General features: G+C 61.8%; 1 protein-coding gene across 4 annotated transcripts in view; it reads right to left on the bottom strand.

The window, feature by feature from the left end:
* Positions 1-607: 607 nt before the first annotated feature.
* SNPH (syntaphilin) overlaps positions 608-11,512 on the bottom strand; it is a 42,133-nt gene continuing 31,228 nt past the window's right edge. The window contains exons 3-7 of one of the 4 annotated variants that reach the window (XM_045295370.1): positions 11,319-11,349; positions 10,230-10,754; positions 9,215-9,322; positions 7,045-7,194; positions 608-3,005 (exon numbers count right to left, since the gene is read on the bottom strand). In XM_045295370.1, coding sequence (XP_045151305.1) covers positions 1,850-3,005; positions 7,045-7,194; positions 9,215-9,322; positions 10,230-10,411 — 1,596 coding nt within the window. In that variant the 5' untranslated portion in view covers positions 10,412-10,754; positions 11,319-11,349 and the 3' untranslated portion in view covers positions 608-1,849. Of the gene's footprint in view, positions 3,006-7,044; positions 7,195-9,214; positions 9,422-10,229; positions 10,755-11,318; positions 11,350-11,512 lie in introns of all 4 variants that reach the window. The other 3 variants (XM_045295372.1, XM_004697889.3, XM_045295371.1) reach the window with 3 other exon arrangements.

Below are 11,512 nucleotides of genomic sequence, written 5' to 3'. Positions count from 1 at the left end.
GACGGGCCACTGGACAGCCAGCTGCAGACTGGGGCAGAGGGCGACGCAGCCTGACCGGATGCCAGTGGTGAAAAATATATATAGATTTTCTGTTGTCAAATATAGTCATACATTTATTTTCTCGGCAAAGCGTTGAATCTTCCTAAGGAGACTCACGGCACATCTCCATGAGCCCAGGGCACAGGGGCTGGGTCCGCGCCTTTGCTGGCTTGGCTTCGGATTGGGTTTTGTCTACTGAACCCCTCTCCAGGTTGTGACCCGAGTGAGGCCAGCTCCAGGCATTGAGCAGTCTGGGGTGGGGGTGGCGGTGGGAGTGGGGCACCCCACACAGAATGGCTGGTCTGAGGTCCTGAAGTGGGGCTCTGGAGGCACGAAGCGCGTGGCGGGTGGGGCGCTCTGCCCCTGGGGGTGGCTAGTGGGCGCCCATTCCAGTGCATGCAGGTGCCACTCAGTGGAAGGGCACTCGGGAGGGTGATGAACGGCAGGGCCCGAGAGCCAGGCTGCACCTGGTGGTGCAGTTGGTCAGGCCACACCTGGTGGAGCAATGGGGTTTAGGACAAGCCGTCCTGGCAGAAAATCATTGACACCCCGCCCCCCCCCCCCAGCCACAGGGGTAATGAAGACACAGGGTCACACCAGCCTACCCTAAATGTGGGGATTCAGTCTCTGAGTGTGGGTGGGGTGAACAGACAAGTGGGGCCGCTAAGGGCAGGTTTCCCCTAAAGTGATGATGGTAATGAACTTCAGATGCCAGCAGCTGAGTTGGAGGGTGCTGCTGAGGGCCTGGGACAAGAGGTGGGAACAAGTCGCTTCCCAGGCAAATCGCCCATCCCCACTTCCTGCAGAGTGCACCCGGGACACCCGGCTTTGGTCTGGAAGGACGGGCTTCATGGCTTCAATAGGCCCTCTGATGAGTCGCCCTGCCAGAATCCATCAGAGGCATAGAGGCATAAGATTCAGAAACCCTCACCCAGAAAGCAAGGGACCAGCTCCCTGGACACCCTGGGGAATGGGAGCCCAAAGCCCCAATGTGCACAGAGTGCAAGCAGGGCTCCCGGTGCACTCGGCCAGCCCTTCTCCTCGTGCTGGCCGCTGCCCTGGCCCGGAAGCCGGGGCTTAGATTAGGCAAGCAAAGTGTCCTCACCCTAGCCCGGACTGGCTGGCCCCTCTCCACTAGGCATGCCCAGCAACGCCAGGAGGAAACGGCTCATGGGAAGGCCTGGGATGAGCAGAGAAAACAGGGACCCACACTACCCTCCATCCTGCCCTTGGCTCCAGCCGGTGTCTCTGAATTCCAAAGTGGGGCGCAGCCTAGGGAGTCTGGAGCCCGGGCCCAGTGGGCTTGACCCCCACTCTGAGTCTTTGGGTTAGAGGTCAGCACGGGGGCGTAGACCACTCCATCCATTTCAGAAGATGATAATACTGCTCAGCCAAGATGTAGGAGATGGGGCAGATGGTGGCTCCAGGGCAAACTTGGGCTCAGACCCCTCAGATGAATACAGCCAGAGACTTCCTGAGCGAGCCTGCACATCCAAGGGGCCAGTGGATCGTCCGGCCGGCCAGGGGCAGGCTCACCATTCCTCTCTCTTCAGCTGGTGCCACCTGGGTGCCCAGCACGCCCTGTCCTTCCCTGATGTATCCCCACATTCCCTTCTCCTCCGGGTTGTTTTGGGATTCATTTCCCAACCTCTGCTCCCAGCTCTATGCGTGGTCTATACCCTGAAGAAAGAGTTCTAAGCCCCAAACTAAATAAATCAGAGGACGCCCAGCGGTGTAGGTGAGGGGGAAGGGCACCCGAACATACAATCAGCGGTCAGGTCGCAGGAGCCACTGGCCGGGTGGGGCCCCCTCAGAGCTGGGAGCCGCCCCCCGCCCCGCTGGGCCCCGGGGGGCTCAGTGAACGGCAGCTGATCCTGCGGATGGAGTGCAAGGCCACAGTGCAGCAGCCCCGGAGCAGGGAGCTGATGTTGTAGACGGGCTGGCCCTGGCGCCGCTGGGAGTGGCAGAGCCAGGCCACCGTGGGCACAGCTGGCACTACCACGGCCAGCAGGTCCACGATATAGTGGCGGCTCCAGTAGCTCTTGGGCTCCTTCTCTGCGGTGGCCTCAGTGGTCGCCTCCTCCTCTTCCTCCACGGGGCACACCACGCTCACCGACAGGCCGGAAGTGGGGTTGGCACCGGGTGGGTGGGGGGCAGGCCCACGGGTGACAGGCTCTAGGCCCTGCAGCTCATCACCCACTGTCACCACCACGGCTGAGTTGGGGTCCCTGGGCCTCGAAGGGCAGGAGTCCCCGGACTCTGGACCGGCCCTGCAGGCCTGGGCATGGGTCACTTTCTCCAATATGGTGTCCACGTCGGGCCGGGACTGCACAAAGTCCGTCTGGATGGCGCGCTCCTGCACACAGCTGGCCTGCACGCCGGCCTCGGAGCCACATAGCAGCTTCTCGTAGGTGCTGCTGGCGGGGAAGCGGGGGCCCAGGCCGAAGGAGCTGTGCAGCGAGGCGGCCTCCTCGAGCCCGCAGTCCACCCCAGACGACAGCAGGCTGCTGGCCTCCAGCGCGTCCGTCCGGCTCAAGGTGTCCTCGGCCGCCACGAAGCCACTGTCGGCTCCCTCCTCCGCGGAGGCGCTGGCGGGGTCGCCACAGACTGCCGGATCGCTCAGCTTGGTGTAGGTGGAACTGCGGGTGAGGGAGCGGGCTGGGGAGCCGCCTGCTGACTCCCGGGTGCCGTCCTCCTTGGCCGAGCCATTCTGGGCCTCCTCCATGCTGTGCAGCAGCGTCTCCAGCTTCTTGTTCTGGATGTTGATGTCCACGAAGTACTTCTGCAGCCCCTTGTCCTTGTCGATGAGGTTGTTTTTGACGTTGTCGATGACCTGCTTGAGCTGCTTGATCTCCTTGCGGGCCTCCTTCAGGGCCAGCTGGGCCTCCACGCGGTGACACTCCTCCTCGATCCAGTCCTCCTGCATGCGGGACAGCTGTGTCTTCAGGTCGTCAATCTCCGTGTCCCTGCAGACAGACACACGGGCGCATGCTCGCTGCCTGCCTGCCCGGTCCGCCACCCAGGGGCCTGGGCTAGTGCCAGCCGACAGCTCAGGACTGGGAAACACACACACATGCGCACACATGCACACCGACACACACACACACACACCCGGAGACACAGGTATACACACACACTACATGCACACAACGACACACACGCATACACACAGAGACACACACACACAGCGACACATACGCACACACACAGACACACATGCACACTGACACACACACACACACGCGCACACACACACACACCCGGAGACACAGGCATACACACACCGACACGCGCACACTACATGCACACAATGACACACATAGCGACACATATGCACACACTCACACACAGACACACATGCACACACAGACACACATGCACACACATGCACACTGACACACACAGCGACACATACGCACACACTCACACACAGACACACACGCACACACACAAATACACGGACACGCGTGCACACAAACACAATGCCACATATGCACACACATGCAAACACACTCACACAAACACACGCAAGCAGACACACATGCACACACAAACACAATGACACATACGCACGCACACATGCAAACACACACACACTTTCACACTCACACACCTTCACACTGACACAGACACCCACAAACACACTGATGCACACTCACACACACACTCTCATACACACACACTCACTCACACTCGCCGTCTGCCTGCAGGGCCCCCATGGCGGAGCCGGCGTGAGGACAGCTCAGCCCTGGAGAGACACAGTGTAGGGCGAGGCTCTTCTTCATGCCCAGCCCCTGTTCCGTGCGTGCGCAGAGAGGAGTAAGGGTGGGAGAGGGAACCTGCTGGAGGGTGACAGGGGAGGTCCCCTCCTGGGGCAGAAGCCTGGGCCACAGGACACACGCCCTCATCCCGGTCCCCTGGAGGCCGAAGGCGGGTTGGTGACCCCCTAGCAGCATCACTAGAGATGAGCGTAGCCGCGGGGCCTCACTGGGAAGGAGCCCTGATTCTGCCCGGTGCTGACCCGCCACGTGGAACCGCAAACTCCAAACACTGCTCACAGAGAGGCTGGGACCCCACTGAAGTGGGCCGTGGAAACATCAGGGGGAGCTTTCTGTGGACAAGGTGCATGTGTCTACAGGGGGAGCTGATGGTTCAACACCTTCCTCCAGGCAGTGGGGTGAGGGCTGGAGAGTGAGTTGGAAGAGAGTGCAGAAAACATATCCTCCCTGCCATCGAGGCGATGCCGACTCAGAGCGGCCCCACAGGACAGGCGAGAGCTGGCCCTGTGAGATTTGGAGCCTGCAGCTCTTCAGGGGATTAGAGGGTCCCATCTCTCCTTCAGGAAGAGAACATGGCGACCGCTGTGCCCATGCTCCAAGTTTCTTCTCTTGTGTCTACTGTGAAGCGGAAAGGCTGGGAAAGGCCCAGAGCTCCTCCCGGGAGAAGTGGCAAGCCCCGGGCCAACGAGACAGCCAGCAACCCTGGTCCAGAAACACTCACGCTTGTGTGGGTCCCTGAGTTGCAGGGGACCTGAGGGCTGGATGGGAGGAGAGGGTTAGAGAAACCTTCCCTCAAGTCCCAGAGAAAGCCAGGGTAGGACTCCAGTCCCTCACTGAAAGGTAAGGGGCCGGGTTGTGGGGTAGAGGCAGAACATTGTTCCTGAGACCAAGAGCCTGCTGAGGACTAGGGACCCCACATGGCTGCTCAGCCCCAACCCAGTGTTCCTGGAAAGAACTCCAGGGATGAGCCCAACCTAGGGACTGTCCCAAGTCCAAGCAACCCGCGCTTTTCAAAGTCAGACCTGACATCCAGTTAAGGAAATGGCCCAAGAATGTCATCAACCACATACATGCTGAGCAGAGGGGGGTGTACTGACTGCCCAACAGAAGCAACGGAAGTGGGAGGGCAGCGGCCAACCAGAGAGGCTTAGAATGGCACGTCTGTTCCTATCCCAGGGATGGCGTGACACAAGATGGGGGTGGGGTGGGGTGCTCGCTCTTCACCCCTTCCCCTGACTCGTGGAGAAGCCCTTCCTGATTCTTCCCTCGTTCCCCACCACCACCACCACCACCACCACCTTCCACTCTCTCTGGCACTCTGGGATGGAGAATGTGGAAGGAACTTGTCATGCTCAGTGTGACCTGCCAGTCCTGTCTCTCTGTCCTTCCCGGCCGGTCCCCAGCGCAGTGTGCCCCAACCCAGCATTCATATCTGAGGGGTGGTGGGGCAACAAGAGCATGCGGTCACCTCCCCCCGCAACTCCGCTGGGCTGACATCCTTCACCATAGCTGCTAGTGGTGGTGCTAGGGCCCACCTCGTGGCTGACCTCTGCACGAGGGGATTGGACTGGATCGGGTGGTGGTGACCTGTAGCCTTTTCCCTGGCTGGTTTTTATGTCCACCTCAGTCTGGAAGATCTGCCAAAGAAAGCTGCCCAGCGTCATCGCAACCACAACCCTCCACTGACCGGCAGGCGAGAGGTGACTGTGCTGGAGGCCCAGCAGGGGCCCAGGACTCTCAGGTGAAGGGCAAGAATGCAACCACTGACCACCCCCCAGCCCTGTGCTTGCTTTACAAGGAGCAGGGTTGAAACGGCTCCGATTCCCTTCACCATGTCTTTCTCTTAACCGGCTCTGGACTTGGTGTTGGGGGAGTGGGAGGTCAGGGAGAAAGGGTAGCAGGCACGGACCTTCTAAAATCGCAGCATGAAGTCTGTGTGAAGAGCCCTGAAGACATGGAGACTGAGCAGGATGGACACTGACGGGGCAGAGGGGACATGCGAGCTGAGCAAAGGAGGATGGGTTTGTCAGGGAGGCAAGGCAGGGGGCCAGGGGCACAGAACACAGAGCGCGGAGGGTCAAAGCACATGGTGCTTAGGAGGGGAAGAAGTGAGGCTCCTGGGGGGTGGGTTAGAGGTCTCCCACTAAGGACGCAGAGAGTGTGAGGGTGTGGCAAGAGAGACCTTCCATTTCTGCAGGCCCAGCATGTCCACTGGTCCTGCTAGAGTAGCAGACAGTGCCAGGGAATTTAGGGTCACAGCGTGGGTTCCCGCCCTACCCCCACCTGGAGGATGGCCAGCTCGGAGACCTGGGGCGAGGTCCTGGAGAGGAATCTGGGGGAGAAGACAGTAGTGCAAGTGACCAAGCAGGCCGGGCCTCCCTGGGGAGATGGCTGCAAACACAGATAAAAACCCTCACTCTACACACCAGGCCACGAGAAGGCCGCCACACCTCCGTCCAAAGCCACCACACGTCTGAGTGGGGCTGACACCGGGCAAGGGCTCTGGCCTGTGGTGGGCCCTGACCTGCAGTGCCTCGCCCAGCACATGAGAGGCCAGATTTGAGGCCACGGAGCGGGATGGCTAAGAAAATGGAAAAGACCAGAGGGCGGCCCCGAACCTCCGTTGGATGCCTTAGAGGAAAGATGGAGCTTAGAAATGTGGGGCTGGGAGGGTTAGGGTGGGGGCGTGCCCCTACAGGCTCTGAGAGCAAGCTGTCAGTCAGCAGGGCCCTTGGGGGCTTTTGGGAGATTCCTGGGCCTGGCAGGCAGGAGCTCGCTCTGCAAAATGTTTCCCAGAATCCCACATTGTCTGGAGGCAGGACGTCGAGGGGTGAATGGCCTCTGGGGCTGTCAGTGGTAGGCCAAGAGCCCCACCATCTTTGTAGAGGGACCCATGGGAGAGGTGACTGGCTGCTTCTCCCCACAGGGAAGCCAGGAAGCCACCCCTGGGCCCTCCACCCCAGGCAGAAAGGAGCCAGGCCACAGGAAGTGGCTCAAGGGGCTGTCAGGCTGACCCTGCTCGGAGGCCGGTGAGGGGGCACGAGTTGGCTGACCCTGTTGGGTGGGCAAGGCGAGCAGCTGAGGAGAGAAGCGGGGTGGGGCTCTGGAGCGGACACCCATTGGGCTTTGCTGGAAGCCCCCAGCTCTCCTGCGATGCCTCCGGGCCTGGCTTGGCGAGTGTGGGGGCAGCAGGTTGGCCCCAGGGCCACCCAGGTGGCTCACTCACCGGTCCTGGAGCCGGTCCTGAGTGTCCTTCAGCCGGGCCCGCAGGTGCCGGATGCACACCTCCTTCTGCTGCAGTGGGGTGAGGTACTGCTCCGGGGTGGGGGGCTTGATGCCGTGGTTGTCGCTGCACAGCGTGTACTTCATGGAGCGCCTGGAAGAGGTCCCCAGCCTAATGACCTTTGTCCTCTGGCCACCAGATGACTCCAAGCCAGGCCCGCCCACCCCAGGGTGTGAGAACAGACAGCCACTCTGCAAGGCAGGTTCTGGTCCTGTTATCGGAAAGACGCAGTGACATTTGAAGGGGCCTCGGCAGACGTTGATGTGGGTCACAGACCACACAGGACAAACACGTGAGCCTGGTACCGGCCCCCTGACAGCAGCCCTGGGGTCAGGACTGACTCCATCTCTCTGGGGGCTCCCTGAGGCCAGAGAGGGGACCTCTTGCCCAAAGTCCCACAGACTGGGCTTCCTGACATCCCACCCAGAGGAGAAGATGGGGGTGGAGGCAGGACTGGATGGGCTGCCCCAGTGTCCTCTGCTTCTCCCGGGCTGACTGGATCTACCTGTGGACAAGGACTGCCTGCTCCCAAACTCCTGCTGCAGAACAAGAAACAGCAAGCCCAGAGCTGGTTGCAGGGCCTGGCTGGGGGGTGGGGAGCAGGGGTGCTGGGGACCAGGAAGCAGGCAGACTCATGGGAATGGGCGCAGCCACCCCCACGTACACCCTCCCGCATGCTCACACACCCCTGGTGTGTACTCCCTGTTTGTGCACTGATTTGGAGCCCCCTGGAGGACAGGGACCCCACCTCCATGTGCATGCTCAGGCCCACACGTCCCCACTGTCTGGCCGCCATGGCCATGCCCAGGGCCGCCCGCCTGCACGTTCTGCGTCCACATTCACACCAAGGCACGCGGACACTTTCTATCTGGTCTGGCACCCACCTTGTGCTCCGGGGCACACGCGACTATCCCCTGTGCAAACACACACGTGAACCCGTTCTGACCTGGGCTTCTGTCTCCCTGACACGGCCAAGTGCTGAATGTACACCCCCACCGCCACCCCCCCAGCACGAAGTGGCATAGATGTAAGGCTGCAGCCCATCTGGGTCCTCCTACCTCGGTCCCTGCCAGGGGAGGAGAGAGGGAGGGCCAGACCAGGGCCATGGCCCCTCGAGGCTCACAAGTGAGGAGACCACCCCAGTGGTTCCACCCAAGGTCATGGCCCGGCTGCCTTGACTCACTGCCCGGTGGTTTCCTTCCTAAGGAAACCTCCTTGAGCCTTGTCTGGAAGAGCCGCCCGCTCTCACACAGCGAGGGATCCTGCAGGCCTCGGTGCCACCCGACTCTGCCACTTTAGGGGGTGGGGCAAGGTGGGAGTTGGATGTTTTATGTCACCTTGCATTTATGGAGGGGGTGGAGTCCAACCTGTCAGTCAGGTGGCAGCCTGATGATGCCTCCTGGAGGTGTGGCCTTTTACGAGGGAAGAAGCGGAGAACCTCTCTCTCTCTCTCTCTCTCTTTCTCTCTGCCCCTTTGCCTTCCTGCTGGCTGGGACACTTCCTATTCCCTGCGGCGGCCCCACGTGGGCCACGCGACCTCGAGAGCTGTCTGTGCCCTGTCGTGTTTCCACCGGCCTTGGAGCCACCGGCCTTGGCACCCCTCTGCCTGTGCCTTGGCAGCCCTCTGCCTGTGAGCCTCCTGCATTGCCCGTCATCTTTCTGCGTCCTCAACCTGCAGCCCGACGAGGCCGGGGAGGGCCCCAACCTGCATGGACTTGTGGGCCTGAGCTGGCTTGGACTGGAGGACCTTCTTGAGATAAGACTTTCTCTTGTTATAAAGCGGTTTCTTCTACATATACGAGCGTCCCTGGAGTCATTTCTCTGCGCCACCTGACCTAACCCAGGTGGGGCCTCCTGGTCAAGGGAGGGACGGTAGCATTTTTAGGAGCCTGAGAAACAGGCTCTGGGGAGGCCCATCGCCCAGAGCGGCCAAGCTGGAGGCAGCTTGCACGACCTTTGAGAGCTGGTTCATGCTTCCTGAGGCAAGGCACATCTGGGGGTCCACCGTACACGGCTGGAGAGAAGGTGGGCACGGAGCTCCGAGTCCGATGGAGGCAGGAGGCGAGACCCTCTTCCGCTCAGCGGCTGTGTGACTGGACCTCGAGCCACTTACCTGGGGGTGGGGCTGCTGTCACTGCCCTTGTAGGAGCCCGAGTTGCTGCTGCTACTGAGGGAAGAGGTGCCGTAGGCTTCCCGCACGCTCACGGGCGGAGAGGTGCGCCTGGAGGCAGGGAGAAGAGGCAGGTGCTCATTCTGGCTGGTGGGCAGCTGGGGACACTGGGCAAAGACCGCCAGGCCGCTGTGGCCCAGGGAGTCCCCACTTCAGGGTCACGGCAGGGAGAGAAGCAGCGAGGAGAGGGGTGCACAGACAGGGGTGAGAACAAACAGCGCAGGTCAAGATAGGAAACTGCGGGAGGCTGGACCTCCTGGTTCCCCGGGACATGCATGAGGGCTGGGCTGCAGCAGGGACCCAGGGAAGGCGCTTATCTACCCTGACCCCAGGGCCTCCACTTTTAGGGACTCCCCATGCACAGATGGAGTTAGAGTCGGAGCACCCCTGGATCAGGAGCGACAGTGGGGAGAGTGCGGCAGGCAGGAGCGGTTGGGAAGAGGGCTGAGGTCGGGGTGGGGGTGGGGGTGGGGTGGGGGGCGCGGAGCTCAAGGCAGGATGGAGACCGAAGGCTTCCCTCAAACTAAGGCCACATTGAGTGGGTATTTGGAGGAAACAATGGTTTAAGATCCTTGGCTCATCCGAGTGAGGCCTGGTGGTGTAATGGTTATGCATTGGGCTGCCAAGGTCCACAGTTCAAGACCACCAGCCGCTCCAAGGGAGGAAGATGAGGCTTTCTGCTCCCATAAAGGGCTACAGCATTGGAAACCCCTGGGGGCAATCTCCCCCTGTCCTAGAGGGTCACTGGTGGTGGCCATGGACTCGAGGGCAGTGGCAGCGAGCCACTAACCGGCAGGTGAAGGAGGAGTGCGCTCAAGCCTATTTCCAAGCTGGGAGAGGTTGGGTAGCGGCTTCCTGAAGGGCACTGCCTGTCTGTGGCAGGTGGGGACAGAGGCTCTCCCCACCCCACCCCACCTGGTCCCCACTGAGGTGCAGGCGTGGGGGAGGGGAGACTCACCTGCGGGGCCCAGCAGAGGCCCGTTTGCTCCCCGCCAGGGACATGGCCATGAGGCTGCGCGTCCGCGTGAGGGGCGGGATGGGCGATGTCCCAGGGGCTGAGGAGAGAGGGCGGGTTGGGGGGGCCGTGGGGAGGGCCGGGCCGGGCCACGTCATCCTCTCACTGGGGCCGCTGCCCAGCATGGCTTCTCCTCTCACCCTTCAGCAAGGGTACCCGGGCAGAGTAGTCCAGGTGCAGCCACAGCTGCCTCCACCCACGAACGTGGCAGGGCTGGCGCCCAGGCTCTGCAAGTCCCTGATGGCGAGCACCTCTCAGTCCAGCCCCATGGTCTCCAGAGACAGTGAATGAACGCCTTGCCCAGGGTCACCCTGGCCTGGGCTCCCCGACACACGCCTCCCCACCCCTCCTCAGCGAGGGCTGCAGGCTGCAGGTCTCCTGGAGCAGGGCCAGGAGCCCCCTGCTAGGCCGGGCTAGTCTTGATGACCGTCACCTTCCCAGAGTGCCCGTCGGCGCGTGGCTTCCCGTCTACAGGGGAGACAAGACAGATGGACAGACCAGCACACGTGTAGAGAGACATGGATACACAGAATGTGAGGATGTTGGACGGTGTCCTTGCCATGCCAAGTGGCCCTTGCGTCTCAGCGGCCATGCAGCTGGAACCCACGCACATGCAGCACCGAGGCATGCCTGCACCCACCCCTGCAGCATGCACGGGATTCTACCACACGCTGGAGACTCAGGGACATGGGCTCAAGGCAGAGGGGTGGGGGATGCGTCCAGACACAGAACAGCCCGTCCCGCGGCCCTTCCCTGACTCAAGCTGGCTCCAAGGCGGTCTTGGTGAGGATGGGGGTGGGGGTGAAGAAGAGGAGAGGTCCCACGCTGGCCCAGCATCAGCCCAGAGCCCTTCTATCGCCAACATGCGGTCCTGCGCTAGCTCCAGGCACCCCAGCAACCCCCTCCTTTGGTGCTCAGAGCTCAAGGACTGAGGACCGTAGCCAGGTGACGCGAGCAGGGGCAGGCCAGGGACACTGTGCACTGCGCGGGGAGAGAAGCGGCCCCCGGCACCGCGACACGCACATTACGTACATCCTGTCACTGCTGTTGCCCCCCAAGAACCCTATAAGGAAGCGCCATGATTAGTCCTGTGGGGAACTGGGGCCCCTGGGAGGGAAGGGGCTGGGTCCAAACCCCCCCTGCAGAGTGCGGCAGGACCAGCGCCTGAACGGGTCACCTAGCTGTCGAGGAGATGGGTCTCCCAGCCTGGAGGCCCCCCCACCCCC

The sequence above is a fragment of the Echinops telfairi genome, unplaced genomic scaffold, assembly GCF_000313985.2.
Source record: "Echinops telfairi isolate 266 unplaced genomic scaffold, ASM31398v2 ScPeMD7_5592;HRSCAF=6446, whole genome shotgun sequence".
In the NCBI taxonomy this organism is placed as follows: Eukaryota; Metazoa; Chordata; class Mammalia; order Afrosoricida; family Tenrecidae; genus Echinops; species Echinops telfairi.
Note: the sequence above shows the minus strand (reverse complement) of the source record. Positions and strands in the feature narration are given on the sequence as shown.